At 37.4% G+C, this 20,507-nt stretch overlaps 2 protein-coding genes across 2 annotated transcripts in view; both read left to right on the top strand.

The window, feature by feature from the left end:
• LOC146136335 (uncharacterized) lies at positions 1-5,118 on the top strand. Its single transcript, XM_083396207.1, has 10 exons — positions 1-7; positions 361-516; positions 849-997; positions 1,863-2,028; positions 2,231-2,414; positions 2,757-2,896; positions 3,445-3,723; positions 4,010-4,160; positions 4,433-4,710; positions 4,958-5,118. Exons 1-10 carry the CDS (start codon positions 1-3, stop codon positions 5,116-5,118), a joined length of 1,671 nt encoding a protein of 556 aa, XP_083252333.1.
• A 5,837-nt stretch (positions 5,119-10,955) lies between these two features.
• Positions 10,956-20,507, top strand: part of LOC146136334 (dynein beta chain, ciliary-like) — a 70,394-nt gene continuing 60,842 nt past the window's right edge. The window contains exons 1-18 of the mRNA XM_083396065.1: positions 10,956-11,032; positions 11,965-12,150; positions 12,649-12,822; positions 13,190-13,464; positions 14,390-14,563; positions 15,355-15,470; positions 15,925-16,136; positions 16,348-16,590; positions 17,105-17,272; positions 17,717-17,833; positions 17,977-18,087; positions 18,275-18,417; positions 18,752-18,820; positions 19,099-19,225; positions 19,486-19,632; positions 19,756-19,867; positions 19,993-20,099; positions 20,328-20,465. Of these exons, the coding sequence (XP_083252191.1) occupies positions 10,976-11,032; positions 11,965-12,150; positions 12,649-12,822; positions 13,190-13,464; positions 14,390-14,563; positions 15,355-15,470; positions 15,925-16,136; positions 16,348-16,590; positions 17,105-17,272; positions 17,717-17,833; positions 17,977-18,087; positions 18,275-18,417; positions 18,752-18,820; positions 19,099-19,225; positions 19,486-19,632; positions 19,756-19,867; positions 19,993-20,099; positions 20,328-20,465 (2,676 nt within the window). The 5' untranslated portion in view covers positions 10,956-10,975. The remainder of the gene's footprint in view (positions 11,033-11,964; positions 12,151-12,648; positions 12,823-13,189; positions 13,465-14,389; positions 14,564-15,354; positions 15,471-15,924; positions 16,137-16,347; positions 16,591-17,104; positions 17,273-17,716; positions 17,834-17,976; positions 18,088-18,274; positions 18,418-18,751; positions 18,821-19,098; positions 19,226-19,485; positions 19,633-19,755; positions 19,868-19,992; positions 20,100-20,327; positions 20,466-20,507) is intronic.

Genomic DNA, 20,507 nt, shown 5'->3' with positions numbered 1-20,507 from the left:
ATGACAGGTGAAGCAAACAAACATATTATGACTATTGTCTGCTGGTTAATTTGCCTTGTTTTAACGACAAATGCAATAGACCAAGGTGAGTCTGTTACATTTATTTTTAAATAATATTAAAGGTTGACAGCGTTACACTAAAAAAGACATCAAAGTTGGAAATCGCGAATGGTTATGGTAAAAAATAAAATATTTGCATGTGGAATTCGGATTGTTTTTGTAACGCATTTTATGCTTTTTTTAATTTTTTTTAAATTTTTTAAAAAGAAATTTAAAGAAGCGTATTATTTGTCGTTGATCGTTTAACTAACATTATTGCTAAATTATCGTTTTTCATAACACATAGGTTCTTATTTGTAGACTGCAACTGTTGGGAAAACATCGTGTTTCGCCAGCCTTGTCCATTCGGGGGCATGATTGACAAGACCTCGTGTCATAATGCAGGCTGTTGCTACGACAACAACGCTACTACAGTTTATGGCATACCACATAGCCCATTCTGTTATATTAAGAAAGGTGGTTCTAAAGAACTATTGTAATACCTGTTTATAAAGTAATATACTACGTTTTACATAATAGTCCGACCATTTGCTATATTATAAACTGACCCTCAATTGTAAGTCTAGGGGTGTAGACAAAATTTATTTTGGTCGTAATGTCTACTTTAAGTAAAAGCATAGCATGGTCAAAATGCTGGACAAATTTATTTTTACCTATCATCTGCAATCCTTTGTAAATCAGTTTAACTTAACGGTAAATTAATACACTGATTTAGGGTCTGTGTATAAGCTATTCTATATAATATATATCCTGGTTTTCAAATACATTACGTGATTTGTTACAAACAGGCACATGCCCTAAACGTGAAAAGTGCATAGTTTACGGAGAACGCGAGGTTTGTGGTCATCGTGCCCTGGACAGGACGCCTTGTGAATTTCGTGGATGCTGCTTCGACAACAGTCGATATCCTTTCTGCTATCGCCCTAAGCGTGAGTTTGTAATAAAACTATACAACAGGCGAAGCAATACCTGTTATTATTTAAGAATATTCTTAAAAACCTTTTATTTTGGATGTTAAAAACTCTTGTGCGGGTCGAAATAACGAAGTCCGAATAAAATAAAACACATATTGAGATACGGGTAAATAAATATATGTTGTTTTCTTTGATAATGAAAGTGAAAAGGGTCGGCATTATTGACAATATTAATTTATGTTTATTTAAACTCTGAAAATATGTAAATCATTTGTATATAAAATTAAAGTATTGACCGGCATGTCACCCATAAGTGGAATTGTATAATAGACCGATCATATAAAAAAGTATATACCGATCATATAAAAAAGTAGCTAATATAAAAGTACCCCGCTCGACATAGGTTCTCTTGCATCACGAACGGCCTTTGGAAAAATATATTCGGAACAGTGCGCCGCCTAAATAATGTTGTTAGAGTAATATTATTTGAATGCTTGTAAAACATGCCCTCTAAGATTACTTGCAAGCACGTTTTACCATGATGTAAAGGCAATAATTGGTTAGTTGAAAAACATCTAACACAAGTGGTACGAGTTAAAAAGGCTACTGGAGAATTTCCTTTCCTTACAATAACATTCTTTCAAACTATAGTTGAAAAGCCCACATCGAAGAAAGTGACGGTGAAATAAACATGTCGGTGTGTTGTCTTTTAAGTTACACATGTTTTCGAATCAGGGAACGGGACTAATCCGATACAAACCATTCCGACCGCGCCCACTTAGTCGTAGAGCATAACAACGCGACACGCGACAGGCAACGTCAAGACTACACGCGACGATTGATCAGTGTTTAAATTTGTTTGTTTTCAGCTGCCACAACTACTACTAGTCAAGTGTGGACGCCATCAACGACATCAGCCAAAACACAAACTTTGACGCCTGTCGCGACAACCAGCTTCACGTATTTCAGCACGCCCAGCACGCCCAGCACGCCAACCGCAACAAAAGAAACCACAAGAGCAACGACAACCCAAACACAAAGGGCGTCATCGACAGTTACATCAAAAGATACAACCTCACAAAGCTCGACCTTTAAGTCGACAACAAGATATTCAACTGAAACCTCAACATCTGAATCAACAACTTACATGCCAACGTCAATGCCTTTAATTCCGATAAGAACAACTGGATTTAATAAACTCACTAAAACATCGAGCATTTCCACGGAAACAATGTCAACTATAACAAAACAAGCAGTAACAAGTGATCCGAGCACTACAGCACCCTCAGAACCGCCGAAGCCAACTACAACAGCGGTTCCTTACTCTTATCAGGGAGGTCCATTCGGTTTTTTTCAGCTCGGTACCATATTAATATATTCACAATGTCCTGAATACGGAAGGAACGCCTGTTTGGTCAATGGGACAATTATAACAGACAGGTAAATTAAGTTAATTTTTTTGAAATTTAAATATTTTAGGCACAAAATAAGTATTCAGTGATCATGAAAGCACATATGAGTTCTAGCATTTAATTATATTATGAGCAAATGTGGGCGAAGTCGTCTTTTTGTTTAATGATTTTTCCACAAAATTTAAGAATAGTAGCCAATGCATTTTGAATTCAACCTGCTACAAACTTAGTGTCGTTTGTCGCTTAAATGTGCATGTTCGTTGAAAATCACACTTGTGCATTACACGCGTTGTCTCAATTTTGCCCACCATTAACATCACTTAATAGCCTGTATGTGCCCGCCCATTTTCAACACCCGATCTCTCGTTAGACTTAATTGCACGCTGAACTATTGTTGCTGGAACGGCGCGCTCACATCACTCCCACTTTACGACGCCTGCTACCAGCCTTCTATTCACCTGATCAACCTCCCCACTGCCACAACAACTGCAAGTGGTGGAAACACCAACGGTGAGGGTCTTAATCCGATTCGGGACGAAACTTTTGTTTGTTCTGCTGCGCTTGCCAGCACGCGACCAAACTTTTGCAATCGAACATACTCAACGGCACCATTTCACTAATGTACGCCAAGGAGAGTCTCATTGTAAATTTAAAAAGCACATTTATGTATGTACTCAACTTTTGTTCTAAAACTGTGTAGGAAAAACAACATGGTGATATGTCTGTTTTCTTCATAATTTAAAATTTACATGTATTAGCTTTTGTTTGTTTGATTAATTCTGTTTGTGTTCCTTGAGTGTAGTTTTAGTTATCGTAGTAATGTGCTTATGATTTGAAATTGATGAAAATGTTTGTTGAATAAAAAGAACAAAAAATATTAAACATTTATCATTTTGGTCGACTATTACAGTTGCTGTAAAAAAACATAGAAACTTAATAACGTTTTAAAGCTCCGCGCACAATCCTAAGTCTCTTAACACTCTACGATATAAAAAAAAACACACACACACAAATCAGACGAGCCAGGTCTAATTAACCAGCCATAAAAATGTGTTTAGGTAGCAGCTTTTCGACGGTATCACCAACGCCGCCTAGTTGGGGAAATTGGGGCTCGTGGGGCGAGTGTGAGGGCGATCCTTGTGTGGACGGAAAGCGTGTCAGAAAAAGAGAATGCAAGAATGCCAAGGCGGGGTTTGGATGTTTTGGCGACGACACGCAGAGCGTATTGTGCGAATGGAAGTGCCAAAGGACCTGGAGCACCTGGTCTGTGTGGTCGCTTTGCGATGCAACGTGCAGTGCTGGATACAAGCAACGGGTGCGAGTTTGCATTGAACAAGGTAATGGCAGCCTAAAATTGCGTGATATCAATGCCTGCTGCGTATATGGAAAAATAATTTCAACATATATAATCATTGTAATCGTATTACGAAATACCAAAATTGTACCATTTTAACACTTTAAAAGAATAGTTTGCAATGTAAAATGATTATGCCCTTAGGGTAAAAACGAAGTGCCCTTCTTAATCTATACAAAATTAACTCTTTAAAGTTATTTCTAAATCTGTGCTAACTACGTTGAAACATTAAAAATACAATGCGGTAGCATATTTTTTATACACTTTAGGCACAGTGCAGAATTCTACCGACTGTCCCGGAGGTGATTTAAACTCGCGCGAGAAGGAATCTTGCAACGAAGATTACTGTTCGATGTGGTCACCTTGGATAACACAACCATGTTCAAGTTCATGTGGGGAAGGCATAAGAAACAACACGAGGTTAAAAATGGTTATTTTGCGCTTTGTATTGTTAAATGCTGTTCAGTTTTTTCTTTATTTTTTAAAAAGACTGGGTTTGGGAGAATATCGGGTAAACACTAAATGCATGCGTGTAAAATCCAATCATGTCAATAATGCGATGATAACCCAGAGGTATTATTTGATGTTATGCTTAGTTTGCCAGAGCAATGTTTAATATTGTCCGGGGTAAACTTAATTGTTACTGATGTAAAACAAAGAGCAAGCCCTTAATTATATTTTTAAACGTATAGGATTTGTTACGGAGAAGAAGAAAATAAATCACCACCGGAATGTTATTACGTGACAGAGAAGTGCAACGACAGCCCTTGTCTAGTTCCGCAGGCGTCAGTTGTAGAATGGGCGCCATGGACCCCTTGGAGCCGCTGCTCGGACCCTTGTGGGGCCGGAGTACGTTCACGTGTTCGCCTTTGCTACAATCAGTTTTCCGGCCAAGCTTTAGATCAAGATTCGAGAAATTATTGTGGTACAGACCCGATGGAGGGTCTGGATATAAGTGATTGCAACAAAGGTAAGGTTGTACTAACAGTAACCAAAGATCGATTTTCGCCTTCATTCCGAAAGTGTAACCCCAGGCAAATTTAATTTTAATTTTGTTATACAACCCTTGGTGGTGTATGTTATGCGGTTAGTAGTTCTACGTCACAAAATCAGTAGGACTGAATATTTTTTGTGTGTTAAACGTCGAATACTTATTTTTGTTAAATACTTCAGCTTTAAACTGAACATGATATCAATGATTTTAACAATTTATGCAGACATATGCTCTTCTTGGTCCACGTGGTCCTCGATATCGCGCTGTAGCGCTTCGTGTGACGAAAAGCAGACGCGATATTGTGTAGGCAACTCCACAGCGCCGCCTCCATTTGCGTGTTTGAAACGCACCACTCGATGCAGTAATTCGACGAATGTTTGCTGAATATTTTGTATGTGCGAATTGTTTTTTACCTTTTCAATAAACAAAAGTTTTAAAACTGTGTGTCCATCTCTTAGAAAAAACGAAATTTATTTTAGTATAATATAAAGACATTAGTCGTATTTTGATTTTGCAGTGTAAGAAAAGCTTTCAATTAGGCACATTCATGTACCCAATAAATAAGCTTTTTGAAAAATCCAGTGCGCGCTAATATGAGCGAGCTCCAGTCTGCAAATCTAGGGTGAGCTAAAATGAAAATCAAGTGCGCGCTATATTGTACACATCAACGTAACCATACTGGGAACCTTTTTATAGACCAGGGGTTATCAAACTTTTTGGGTCGCACCCCCTTAACACAATTTATCGAAACTCGCGCCTCTTTTCGAAAAACGTTTCGTCATAAAGCACATATGCTTTTGCTATCACGTTAAAATGTAGAACAATTAAACAGGCAATTTTTTAGATAAATAGCAACAACGCAAAGTGCCAAGAGTTTCTTAAAGTGTAAAACTCGCAATTTTAACAAAACGTTGCTAGGTATCCGTGACTTTCTTTACCTAGATATTAGTTTGACAATGTAAATGTAAATCAGCAACTATATCACATTCAGCTTGTTTATTATGTCACAATTTCTGTTCCTTCGCATGATACTTATTGACGTGGCCGAGGACAGCCCATGCAGGTAAAAGCTTAATACAATCAGACGAGTGAAAGACGCAATTTTCTATTAAGAAAACGAAGGGGCGTCAAAGAAAAATTACCACATGTAACAAGTAACACAAATACACCTTAACCATGATCTGTTGAGCCACAATCGACGCAGATGCAAAGTGCTGCAATAAAAAAGGGCATCAGTAAAATAAGAGCAAAATAAACCTTTCGTTACATAATATAGCACTATCCCAAACCAGGCAAAATAACTCTACCCAAACAAAACAACAAACGTAACAATGATTGTACGTCAGCAAGGTGATTATTACATTCGGACTACCTTCCCGGCACCCGTAGAACAGGTTGAGAAGTAAATTAGAGGCGAGAAATCTAACAATTACTAAGTGTATCAAAAGGAGTTGCATATGACTAATTATGTCAAATCTAAATATAATATTAGGTGAAAAATAATATTCCAAGTCAAATATCAGCAGCTAGCAGCTCCAGAGCCGCCGAGAACGGCAACTGACCCGGGGATTGTCCTGGCAGTTATACTTAGTAGATCTGTTTATAAGGGCAGAGATTAAATTCCAGCTGTGTTGTATTAATTGCCTTCTTCTTGTTTGTGCTGAAATCATTTGTACCTGCTCTCTTCAAAAGAGTCGGGCCTTCTGTCTCCCGATAATGCTGGAACAGTGGAACACCCTCTCTGGTCTCTTCGCTTTCCCTCTACTGAGTAGAGGGAAATAGTTTATTGCATAACAGAAGGTCGAGTAGAGTCTACTCGACCTTCTGTTATGCAATAAACTATACAAGCTAACAGTAAACCAGTAGTCTGCAATATACGTTATGATATGGTTTGCACCCTTATTGTGAACCAACTAGCAAAATAGCACAAGCTTAAAGTTTCGCTTTAGAGAGAATTAGTAATAAAATTCATTTGTATATACCGTAATTGCAACTTAGGAGCTCAAAGTGGAATTTTTCATCCAAACCACCCTTTATAGAATATATAAGAACCTCCGAAAAAGCTCAAACAACATTGGAAGAGTCCCTGGGTATTGGTTGTGCGTAAGCCTTATGATAGATTTTTGCACCTTGCAATGTAAGAAGGCAGTGACTAAGTAACTGTCAACATCTGGCCAAGCGAAAGTTATATCAAAGAGATGGAAATATTATTTGCTAAAGTAGTAAACATTTGACGTCAAAGCTGTGCCTCTCTTCAGATCACATAACTTCCAAACGCTGTATTATGCGTGCCTTTTTCTTTCGCAAAATCGCCCATAAAATGATGAACAATTTAGCTTCGCCAAGCTAGAAATGCCCGCATAGGACGTGTACGGTACAGTGACTTCTTGGAGTGTAAAGGATTTTTTTTTCAAATTAAAATGGGGGAAAGATTTAGCATCTATACGCTGAAAGATTTTTCAAAACTAAACTTTAATCTAAAGTTGAAGTCATAAATAAAGGAAGACCTGTTCCAGATTTAAAAGGTTTTGCATCAGGCCAGGTAGATTGGTACTCAAAAAAGGAGTGACTGTGACTGTATTTAAAACATCGCCCTTTCTGCTTTTCCTGTCTCTTTTTGTTAATTTTTACACCAATGTGAAAGCATGCTGCTAATTTTTTTTATTAGTACGATACCGTTTTTGTAGTTGTTAAAGAAGAATTACTGTAAACGTGAAAAAAAATTAGAAGCTCACCGCACGTCGCTGGAAAGGTCTCTGACGAGTCCCGGAGCAATTTTTGCGCTGATCGCATTAATCTAGTTTTGTGACTCTTATTATTAAAAGACCGACATTTTTTTGTTCAATTACTCATTCACGGAACCAGAATAATGTACGCCTGTTAATAGGAATCATGTTTAGCAAATATTACATTCTTACAACAGAGTAAACTCCATTTAAATGAATGTCTTGAGATCTATTGATACGCTCAGTTGCGGCTTCTAAATTTTATTACTATGGTTTCATGTCGGTTTTCTGACAAGACTCCCATTAAGCCTGGCATAGAAACAGGTTTGAATAATGTGAATGCGGTTTTAAGGTTGTATATGTTGCGTTTTGTTGGGCGGGAGCAGATGTTGAGGTTTCTAGGTTTTTGTTTGTTAAAAGACAGAAGTGGCTAACAATGGTTCATTGTTACCTCTATTGTTGTGTTTATTGAACGGTCTTAGCAGTCACAGTTGTGATGCCATAAAGGCCATTGTCGCCTGTACGAATAGGCGCGATGTTGTGGCATACGATGTGAAATTGTTGGCTTAGCAAATTTACTTTCAAGCAAAGAAAGCAAATTAAATAAAGCAGGCGTATGTGACATTTGAAGTTAGTTCCAATTACAAACGCGAGACAAGTATTGTGGTAATCCATGAGATAGAATGTTCCTATAATCCTTTTTGAAGGTCTATATAAACATAGAAAACTAGTGATACCAGATTTGAATTTTTGTACGAATTACAAATTAAGTAGCAGTCTATCAGGTACCCGTAGATCTAATGAAAATGACTTGTTTATACAAATTTGTTGCGTATTTACGACGTTTTGTTAAGGCAAGGCAACAGTTATCATACACTAAACTAGTGTTTTTCAACTTTTGTTTTGTGACGACCTTAAAAAACTTTGTTAGATGCTTCGAGCAACAGGCATTTTACTAATATTTACTCAAATTTAAACACCTTTTTTGTGTAAGAAAATCATAATTTTATGCAGTATTTTTTCGAAATTATAACTTCTTAAGCAAATTTCAGGAGATAATATGTACAAGCATTAAGTTAGCGCAATGTTTTGCAGAAATCGAAACGACCCACCAGGGCGAGGTGACGTACAGTTCGAGAAAATGTGCGATTAACAAATTCAATGTAAATCATAACAGGAGTATTAACCGTCTAAGCAAGCAAATTACAACGAACGCGAATATGATCTATATAATATCCACTTCACTATGACAGCTCTGTGGCGGCGGCCATTGTGTGCATTTCGCCATTTAGAAACAACGCTGTTACCAAGGTGATTACAGGGCAATTTGGGTCAGCAGTCATCCTTCGCTATTGTGGTTTTCAACGAACACATTTCTACGGCGCGTTAAATCAACAGGGCGCTTGGGCGTGATCGCAATAACGTCGTTTTTGGTTGAAAGGTTTTATGACAAGCGGACATAGCTCGCTTTTAAGACATGTTGTCAAAAGGCATTGTTGTTGTCAGTATGTTAAGGAACAGCAATTTGATGATTTCGAGTGAGATAAAAGCTTAAAAGGAAATTTGCGGTATGTTTTTTCTGTAGTTGAAGCAATGAATTTATGAATTATGATTTCCTCTTTTTTTCACAAACTTGTAAATAGTAATCATAAAATTTGTAACTTCTGGGCTTGCACTGTGGATATATATATACGATATACCGATCAGAAATATAATAAAAGCAATATACAGTCGCCATTAACCATACAGAATTCCGAAAAACAAATATAATACGAAGTAAATTTACCTATATCTTAATGCTAACATTTGACCGCGGTTGAAAAAACGTAGCTGGCAATCTTTTGAATAAGGTTTTAGATTTACTGCTAACTTCACAAAAGTACTGACATTGTTAAAACAAAATTACGTTTGCTAGTTACCAGCAGGATCACTCATGTCTATATTGGTTTTGGCGAAATAATAAAACGAAAACGATTCGTCTGGCCTACTTGGCAAACAACCCATCCCACATGTCGGCGCATCGCTTCTATGTGTTGAACTTTTGGTTGATAATTAACTAATTCTTGCAGGTTGCTATAGCGACGCGCTCCAACAACGCATTTTCATGCGAGCTCTGTCTATGTAGTGAAACCGTTTTTTAGTTTAAAACAGAAAAAGGCATTGCCTGTTACCCCAGATAAAGTGTACACCCTTGTGGGGTTGAGTGCAAGAAATGATTTGGGACTTATAGCTGCTGGTAAATTGCTTTGTTGATTGTAATTGAGCATTTAGGAGATTTTCGTGAAAGTTAACAGTTAACTGAAGATGATACAAGCTCGTATCGTAACGTCTTAATCAAGATGATGTCGATCTACCTGATCTTTTTTGCTTTGCAATTCCTTATCAAACTGCATGACGTCGTGCATAGTGTTCCCAAGTACCAATAGTGGACTATCGATTTGTTTATTACTATAACATGACATTTAGATGAATTTTAATGAAAAAATTAGTAGACGCTGCGTATGACGCTAGGAAATAAACCCATACATAATTTAATTACTACACATTTTGTTTCCTATTTAATCAAGCCCGGCAGTACATTTTAGCGAAGCATTTTAGCATCGAACGTCTGTCTTATCGAGCTTATTTATTACGTCATCTATTTATATAACCAATCAAACGGATAAAGACTAAAGTTGTTATTAAACATACCACAGCATATTGTAATACGGAAAAAACAACAATTAATGTGATGTTTAAAGTTAACAGCAGCGTTTTGCTACGTTTCTAAATAATATTCGATTTTAGTTGCAAGGACTTGTGAAAGCGCACGTTATTTACAAGTAGCAGGTAAACAAATGCCTGTTGGCCTTTCACTAGAAAAGGCCCTTCAAGTTTCAAGGAGGGTCGAGCGGTTGGCTAGTCAGTAAACAGCAACTCAGCTTAAGGCAAAGGATCGGCAGTTGTGCCCGCTTCCCCACTTACAGTTGCGATATTTGTCAGTGCGAAAACACCGCCAGTTAATGTTATTGGAATTCTCCTACAAGTGGTACTCGGGTGGTCGCGACTGAATTTCCAGTCTCGTCTGATAATAATAATGCGGCCCAGGCCGTATGCTACGCTGTTTGGGATATGTGCGGGCGACAAACATTGGAAAATGTGCGACAAACAATAACATGTACTGTACTTCTTAGCTGGACAGTGACGGGCAGACAGAAAATTGTTGCTATAGGTTACCGTTTCATTGCAGATGAACCGCACCAATAAATAAAAAAGACTAGTTAATGATCACCGATGAATATGGCATCTGCCTATACATTTAAAGCACCAATTCGATTATTACAAGTACCAGCTCTTTTTGAGAAGCGAATATTTTTTGTAATACAACTGCGGTTGAGTTTAATAATTGTCGATATAATTTAACTAATTTTGAGAGCTGTTAAATTCCATTTAAAACATATGATTTATTTCATAAGTAACAGGAATAATTTTACGGTAACGATTTGACTTTTTAACGAATCGAGATTGTCTACAAAATGACAAAGAGCGGCGGGAAACTGCTGGAGGAATTTCTGAACGGCGACGATGACCAAGTATGTATATACAAATTGTAGGCTACTATGCTTCTATAATGCTATCCAATAGTATAAAAACGCATATTTTATAAAATAATTAAAAAAGCACTATAGGGTTGACATTGAATTAAGTTTGCACTCGCCAGTCGGGTAAGTGTCTATTAATAAGCACTCACAAGGACTAAATACCACTTACAAAAATGCCGGAACGCGGTCTGCGAATTTTCGTCCTATACATAACAAAATTATTTAACCTGCCCTTTTTCGGTACGTTAACACGGCAGTTCTTGTATAGTCGGTCTTAATCGTAGTAAATGTTTACTGAGCTACCTACAGTGACCGTATTGACCAATGACCCTCGGGTTAATCATATGGATTTATTTAGCCCTTTTCTGGAAAACACAGTGATTCTTGAAGTTTGGTAGCCTGCGGTACACTAACAAGTCGAAACGAAATCGCGGAAAGCGTTCTGCAAAAAACAATCTATAATTAATTACACGTTGGTTAGGTAAACAACCTAATATTATCAGTTTCCATTAAATAGTGTACATTCAAGTTTCTCAAGACTGAAATGGGTTATTTTGCTAATCTATAAAAGTTCGGCGGCACATTTCTAATCACTTCGAGGCCCTGGCACTTCTATCTTGTAATGATACCGCGATCGAGTTAGTCATTGTATACAACAGCTGGCAAAACAGCTCGTCTGGTATCTTTACTTGGTTTTGCCAAGTACACTCGCGCCTCTATGAACTCACATTTATTATTAATTATTATAAGTATTTTCTAATTATTTTCTTATCGTTTCGTTGCTCGCGTTTTTGCTTGCATTTTTCCTTTGTGTGTTTTACATTTATTGTACTAGCGTTCAGTGTCAAACCGTTGGTAGAATAATTATAATTACCAGACGAGCTGTTTTGTTTTATTTATATCACATTTATTATTGTTTGCAGGGCGATTCCGACATGGAAATGTCGTCTGACGATCCACGACTCGAGTTCATTCAAGAGTTCGTGAGCACCGCGTTGAAGGTCAAGCCTGATAAATGGCGGAAGGCGATCGGACTTGACGAAAACCGCCAGACTATTCAAAAGTTCTTTGATGATTCCTCCGCACTCATTCTCATGTTTTCCGCGCCGGTATGGTATCTTTATCGAAAGAGTTGTTTAAACTGTGTAAAACTAATGAAATAAATTATACTTTCATTTCCAATGTAGGTAGCGTTTCAGTTTGATTTACGTCCTGTAGTACATTTGTGACACACGGTAATTACTTGGTCCATGACGAGTTACCATTTTTAATTCGGACTTAATATTAAGCAAGGCAGGCAGGAGTATGGTGGCACTTATTGCATTTCTTAAAAAGTATTTTTTTAGCAAATAGGATCATTACATTTTTTCGGAGTGTCACGTTGGCTAAATGTGTCAAGGTTGAAACGTGCTTTGAACATGCATTTGGTGTATTTTTTGTGTAATTATACTTATTTTGAGTCTATAACCCTGTTTTAAGGTGATTTAGTTGAATCACGTTTTAAACAATGTAAGAAAGAATGGATAACATCACACTTGTCAACTTCTATGCGCGATGCTTAGTAACAGCAGCTGTTGGAAACTTTGCTAAACAATACCATATTGCAGATCGGTGGCGCTGTGGTTATATCACGTGAGTTCAGCGAAGCGATGAAACACAAGACAGTATACCTAATGCGAAAACACACAGTTCCGATTCAACGTGAAAACTTCCGAAATGTGCTGGTGGTTGGCGATCTTTCAAACACAACGTTTAACCACTTGACGTCATTTGTCCACGAGGTATGGCGGCTGCAATGCATTACAATGAATCATATTAAAGTCACAATTTGCAGCAGTTTTAAAGCTTACACTTTTTAATGTAGGAAAATATTATTATTTTTTGGTTAGTTTAATATGGTTGTAAAAATACATACAGACCTGGGGAGCATTGTTGTGTATATACAGACCTGGGGAGCATTGTTGTGTATACCCTCCTAGAAATACAATTTGGGTAATTGTAAAGTCTTGAATGCCTAAATAGCGATATATTTTACTCATAGTCCAAAATCAGAGCAAAAACAAAGCAGTTAATCCTACGCATATTTGGTGAATATCCACCGATGTATCTATTTTATTGTGAAGTTTTACTCTATCGTTGCCTCTCCAGATCGCGTTCACGTTGCTTGGCAACACAGGAAACCACTCCTCCTGGCCTGGCGTGGTTTCTGATGACGTCACACGCCACGTGAACTCCCTGGTTGGACGCGTTGACGTTTCGGAGGGACTTGTGTCCGGAAGGACCGTGCTTCCGATGCCGGTTGAGTCCAGGAGAATCTTGGGAGCGGATGCAGATGATGAGGAACAAAAGATGTTGAGCGGAAGAGGAAGTTCGGCATCCCAGAGCAGACCGACATCGAGCGAGAGTGATACGGAATATAACAAGTAAGTTATGTATTCAAAGAGATGCTTTATGATATTGGGCGAGGCCAACTTGTCGCTGTTTGAATAGAAATTGCGCCATTTTAACTCCGATCCTGAAAATATTTTGGTAAAAGTTAAACGCTTTCGAAAACCCACCAGCGTAATTTAAGATACATTACTGCTCTGAAGTTTTGTGGGACTATTTGTCATATGTTAAAAGACCTAAAACGGTTCGTTGTTACTTTATTCACGAGTTTTCTTAGAACTTTTAAACATTGTTAAAATAAGGGTAGATTTGGCAATGAGTATAATGTTGCACAATAATGTTAAATGCCAACAGATGTTAAGTTTTACTTGTAAATCCATTGAACAGTTTTACGTATAAACCAGGCCTTCGTGGTAAGTTCTGCCGGCTACTTTATACCGTATTCAGCTCCAGTAAAGATATAATACAGTTGAAATGTTGCTATAGCTATAATTTAAAACAGAACTTTAATAAAATCTTAATCTAGACGTCAATTTAAAAAAGTTCACTACAGTTTGTGTTAGTTTGTGAACGATTTAACAAAATTTGACGTTTTTTGCCAGGATGCTCCGATGCTTAAGCAAACAGTTTTTTGCGCTAGAATTATAGTTTTTGCTTGAAAAATCTAATTTGATCGCAGTTGGTATGCATTATTACCAGTTGTTCAGCTTGCAAAAATTATCAGAAGGTATTATTGTAAAAATTTAGACTGTATAGGTGTATATGCAATGCATACAAACAGAAAACTAAAACAAACTATTACCTTACATTCACCCCTATGTGTTGGCTAACCATTGGAAAAAATAATCCCACCTGTGTAAACCATTTACCAGTTTAAGAAATACTAAAAACATTATTGATATGTAAGTAGCCTGATATGCATTTTGAAACAATTTAATAAGTTTGCTATTTTTACAGAAGGCTTCACTCCTCACAACGTCCAGTAATTCATGCAATTGAGTCAACGGTGATTGAATGGGCGCATCAGATTGACGCTGTTGTTAAACAAGATTCATCGGAACAGCTTTTGGCTGGTAGAAACCCCTGGCCTAACACCGAGCTTAGTTTCTGGAGGGTCAAGGCAAAGAACCTACAGTGAGAGAGATATGTTGTTCAACTTTTATCTGATTTCGCGTGATCACTCGATACCATACGTATACGAACTTATTTCTTACATTTCCCACTTGCCAGTGCTTGCTGTGTGTAAAATTTATGTATAACACTAGCCGTTTGCTGATGTTAGACTGTTTTGAGGATGTTAAAGTGTTTATGGTGTCATTTTTTCGATTGTGTTTTCTAATTATCTTACAATTTTACGAAAAATTTAACGTTGTTCACAGAAAACTTAAACGCTGGTTAAAACACCTTATCTTGATCTAATTGAGGCGTTTCTTAAACTTGGGTCGGCCCTTGGGAATCCGTGAACTAGTTTTATGGAGTTCATGAAAGCATTGAAACATAGTGTATATTTAAGTATTCAATTTTTTAAAGAAACTTTTTTTGATCTGAATGTATTTATATTTATTTATTTCACTTTCAGATTTTTTGAACCGAAATTACCAGATTTATGAAATCTATTTCTATTTTGACGTCATTTTAGGACGTTATTTTCTTGCGTAGGCAACATCCACGCAAAGCAAAAAAGAGCGTGGTCCACGCAAAGCAAAACAAAAAATTAGGGATCCGCGGTAAAATTAAGTTTGAGAAACCCTTTTCTAATTGAACGTTCTCTCTGTTATTCTTTGTTAAATAGTCTACCAGCTCTTCTATGTATTGTTGCGTAAACTAAATTTTAATCATATAATTTTGACGCATATTTCGATAAGATTTTTAATTCATATTCTTGTGGCAATAGAACCAGCGAAATATTCCCTTTATGCGTTAAGATCGATCCAAGACCAGCTTGACAACCCGAAGATAGCGAAGATGTCCCGACTCTTGCAGACCTCCGGTAGTAGCTACTGGCCGACCTTCAAAAAGCTGTTCGACGACGTCAGATATTGTGTGTAATATTTTGATGGTGGTTTTGACCTAAAATCTTTTTCATTTCTAGTGCGCACTGAAAATTTTGCCTTCTGTTAGTTTGTGTATTTATAAGCAGTTGGGTAATTTTACTAGTTTTGACCGCTGGATAAAGGGGGGGGGGGGGGGGGGGCTTTGTTTGCTTGACATTAGTTTAAACACCTATCTTTTGAACAAAACAGGTTTAGAAAAAACATTGCTAGAAACCGACTTTGCTTCGTACCTTGCAAGAAGAAGTCTTTTTGCATTTAGCGTTGGCTTTTGACAAACAAACTGGTAACCCATTAGGGCGGCACAAATATATGTTTCTCACGGCATATATAGCTCTCGACATGTTAATGTGTTTCCTTCAATGGGTATAATTATTGATAAACATTTACTTGATGCTCAAAGGCCTTTGGTATTAACTTAATTCCTTTTCTGCTGCGTAATAGCACTCGACGAAGCCAACGACATCAACACTCATCTTAAATCAATGAGATCGCTTGTCGAAGAGATGGAGCAGGCGTCGTTCACAGATTTGCGAGGCTACCTTACAGCCACTATGAGACTGGTTGAACTCATTTGGCAGCACTCGCGATATTACTGTAAGGCTCCTCGGGTTATCGTGTTACTCCAGGAGGTCAACAACATGCTCATTGACCAGGTATATTCACGTTAGCATTGATTGAGCTCTGTGGTTCTAGACATACGTGTCATATTTAAAAAAGCCAAGCAAGGGATTTTAACTCCTGGCAAACGGCCGCAAAAAATCACCTTATGTTATAACGCTTGCTGTCCAGTCTCATCAAATTTACTAAAGTATTACTGATTAGTCATCTTTACCTTTAGCAAAACAAACAATGTCCGCGTTTTAGGCTCGTGTGTACATCGCTGCGGACGAGATCTTCAAGTCGGAGTTGGAGGACGTTCAGGAGCGCCTTGAAGTTGCAGTGCGAGTCTTCCGACACTTCAGGCAGGTATACGACCGCACCAAGCATCAGATCGCAGCATTCGCCAAGCCACAGCGCAACGGCGACCTACCTCAAGACTGGGACTTTCCCTCCAGTATGGTGTTCGCGAGGGCTGACGTATTTCTGTCCAGGATCGTCGACATCAAGGTGCGCAAGAAGTGTTTTGTTTTTGAGTATTGCAGATGAAACGGAATATTTTTGTAAAGTTTGCCCTGGTTGTAAACAGAGTTGGAACAATTACATTAATTTAGTTTAATTACAACTACTCCCTTAAATGTTTCAATTATATATATACTAACATTACAATAACATTAAAAACGACAATTAATTACATCAATTATAATTTTCGGCATTGAAACTTATTATCAATGTATTGATCCAAACTTTTATCAAATTACAATTACAAATAGAATTGCACAGAATAAAAAAAGCCTCAATTTCATTACAATAACATTAAAACTTGTAATTAATTACATCAATTACAATTGATCCAACTCTAGTTGTAAAGCTATTTTAAAGTTTACGTCCTATCATAAGCATAAGTATTACCTTTGGTATTAATTGGGAGATATCACAGTCTTGTTTATTCTTTAAAATCGATGAATACATTTATTTTATGTTAGCTGTATGAAGAAAAACATACACCTGCTATTTTCGACAGACCATTATCGACACGTGCTTGGAGATGGGAAAGCTTGAGAAGCTGGAGTTTGGCGGAATGAAGGGACGTTCGTTAAGCGAGCAAGTCGCCATCTTGAGTCACGAGTTCACCGAGCATTGGAAAATTTTCAAGGAGAGCACCTATGACAGCTTAGATCCACGCAACGAGGTACAAGAAAAATGTTTTTAAGTTAACAAAGTTATAAACTGATGCAAAACTTATGTTTTTAATATCTACGCTTTAACATTGTAAACCAGTGGTTCTCAACCGGGGTGCCGCGGCACACTCGGGTGCCATTTCTAATGTCCAAGGATGACGGGAGATATTTGAAAATCTTTAGGAATATAATTTTGCTCAACTCTTGCAATTTTTGTGTAAGATTAGTGTGAAATAAATCCATTTAAAACTTCCTACGTTGTGCAGAGTTGATGTGTGTCGTTTAAGTTCCGTTTATTGTGACATTCTAGTGATTTACCTACGGAAAAATATTGTAGCGGTGCCCAAATGTGTTTATTATTGCTGAGGAGTGCCGCGACTCGAGCCACAAAAGGTTGAGAACCACGGTTGTAAACTAATATGAACCAATTGACACTAAGGGTGAAATTTGCGCAGGAATTTGAAAACGACTTTTACAATTTTGAGCGCAAAGTAGAGGAACTGGAGAATCGGATCGCCACCATCATATTACAGGCGTTCAACGACTGTTCGGGAATCGAGGCCATGTTTAAAGTGAGTCCGAGTTTCCGAATTTACTGTGTAAACTTATGCTCGTATTTCATGCGCTTATAACGAAAATCACATCTATCATTTAAAAATGAATTTCTATGTCACCAACACATACACTAGACTTTAAATTATTTTACTTTTCACAGCTTTTGGCAATCTTTGGACCTCTGCGCGGCCGACCGCGCATTAGCAGCGAAACTGGGAACATATTTTATATTCTGCTCGCCCAATTCGAGGCAGAATTGGACAAATGCAAGGTAAATATACACATTCTATGCGTTGTAATGTTATTTTCAGAATCGTTCTACAATTATGTCTTTTATTCGATTTTAAGTCAGGACAGTTTGAAAAATTTGTCGTCAGAAAGTTTTTTGTTTTTTTTGAAAATTTTAAAAATAACTCATTTAGCAAATATTTCGCGTAATTCGGTCATTTTCTGAACAGGTTTTGTTCGATGAGTTTGTGGACAATATTGGTGATGCTAATAGCAAGAACATGCCGCCGGTGTCTGGCACCATCCAGCGGATAACCCAACTAAGGAGCAGAATCGAAATGCAGCATGAGCAGTTTCGTTTCTTTAATCACCCGTAAGTGATTTATAAAGAAGTTAATCACAATTAATTAAAATGTGATGCCTGACTTGCAGTCGTCAGTCCCTACAGCTATTGTTATTTTTATTGTTTATATTGGGACCTCAGCCTGTTCCAACTCTTCTAGTTGTTTTATTTTATCCATTTAATAAACTGTAAGATTGTCCCACAACAAAAATGAAGGGATGTGTTTTTTTTTATATTTCAGCCATCACAAAATATTTTATAAAAGCCGACCAAACTCGGCATTCTTGGCTGTAATAAATAATATGAGTTGTTAATTATTTCACAGCATGGATGTATTATAATAAATTGTTGCTGTATGTTTTAGGGTTTTGAAATCTGATGAATCGGTTCGTATTTTCAAAAAGTACGACGAAATGCTACGTCTACTTAAGCTGTAAGTGTTTCCTGAATTAAAGGATTATAACTGTGTTTTAAATTTCTGCTGCTTCCGTTTTTATGGGGTGGAGATCAAACTCAAAAACATAAACGTTATGATTAAAGATCAAAGCTGTGTGATAGCACTTAATAGCGCGCAGTTTATACCTCGTTTTGGCATTTTTCGTCGAAATTGGAAACTTTTACTTATGTTATCACGAAAGATGATACTAATTTTTACAATTTAAGCATGATTTTTTTAAACAAATTACACCGGTTGGGATTTCTGCTTCGCAGCTACGAAGACGACACATACAGCAAGTGGCGCGTCACAGCAGATGACGTGTGCAACGTGAACCTTGACCTTCCACTAATATCACGTGATCCAGACTCGCAGTTGATTTCGGTTAACTTTAGTCCACAGGTATTTTGCATGGAGTTGTTTTTTGCTTAAGTAATTCAATGTTGTGTTCGAGGTTTTGTCATTCATGTCACTATACTTGACTAGCTGTTTACAGTTGTTTTTTTAAATCTTATTTTTATAAATAACTTGATTGTACGAAACACTATAGGAATTTGGAGGTATATTAATTAGTTGATTCGTCAGGTTCCATTTTTCCTGAATAATATTCTAACATGCCGTAGGTTTTTTTTTGTTAACACTTCACTGAATTTTAATTTTAGTTGGCTTCAGTGCTTCGAGAAGTTAAGTACCTGAGCACACTTGGCGTGGACTCTATACCTCCTAATGCAGCTTCCGTCTACGAGAAGAACGAAACTTTGTGGAAATATCATGCCAAATTAGAGATTACGTCTGTGCTGTACAACAAGGTGTGTTTTTAGTTACCCCTGGTGAATTGATATGAAAAATAAACTCTATCATATCGAGGACCAAAATAACTCTATCACACACTGTTACGACCAACTTTTGATTATTATCTATAATGCTTGCAGATCAAGGAAACAGTAATTGACGTGGAAGCGCCTCTAATTAGCGGACAACTACTGCATATTGACGAGCAACTGAAGGAAGCAGAAGATGGAACTCGCACCTGGAGTGAAGGAGGTAAAATAAGTTTTACAAATCACTTTTAACTGATCCAGAAACAAAACATAGCATAAGTCTTAGAAACTGGTATACGCGGTCATCCTAAAACACCAAGGTGACTGTGTGTTCCGATTTTTTTGCAGAAACATGGGATTACATCCGCAAGTGTTACGAATCGGTGAGTCACCTGGAAAGCAGGGTGCAAAAGTCCAAAGACAACGTCGCAAGCATTCACGACATAATGTCGAAGGTAATGCCTTTTTTTTATAACTTGCTATGTTTTTGCCCAGTGTTTTTAGAGATTCGAGATATATATTCGACCAACTTTATAACCACTTTGGTAAAAAACTCAAGTAGGGAAAGCTTTGTAACGTCATCCCCCCAAAATTGTCATTTAACTTCAGATGCGGCCCTTGTAATATTAAGTTTTTCAATATTGTGTATTGAGTTGTGTTTTTTACTATCATATCGCTTACAGTGGCGCCAGATTCCCTTGTTCGAGAGAAAGGATGACAGGAAAGACGTCCTTCTGCATCTTGAGGATCGCGACGATCGACTTGATAAGAGATACCTTGCCATTCGATCCGACGGCGAAGCGATCCATAAACTTGTTGAGGTAGAAGTCGCCGATTTACTTTAATTGTGATCTTTTTTATAG

Source organism: Ascidiella aspersa, chromosome 8 (genome assembly GCF_963924565.1).
Source record: "Ascidiella aspersa chromosome 8, kaAscAspe10.2, whole genome shotgun sequence".
Taxonomy (NCBI): domain Eukaryota; kingdom Metazoa; phylum Chordata; class Ascidiacea; order Phlebobranchia; family Ascidiidae; genus Ascidiella; species Ascidiella aspersa.
The sequence above is the reverse complement of the archived record's forward strand: the minus strand, read 5'-3'. Positions and strand labels throughout refer to the sequence as shown.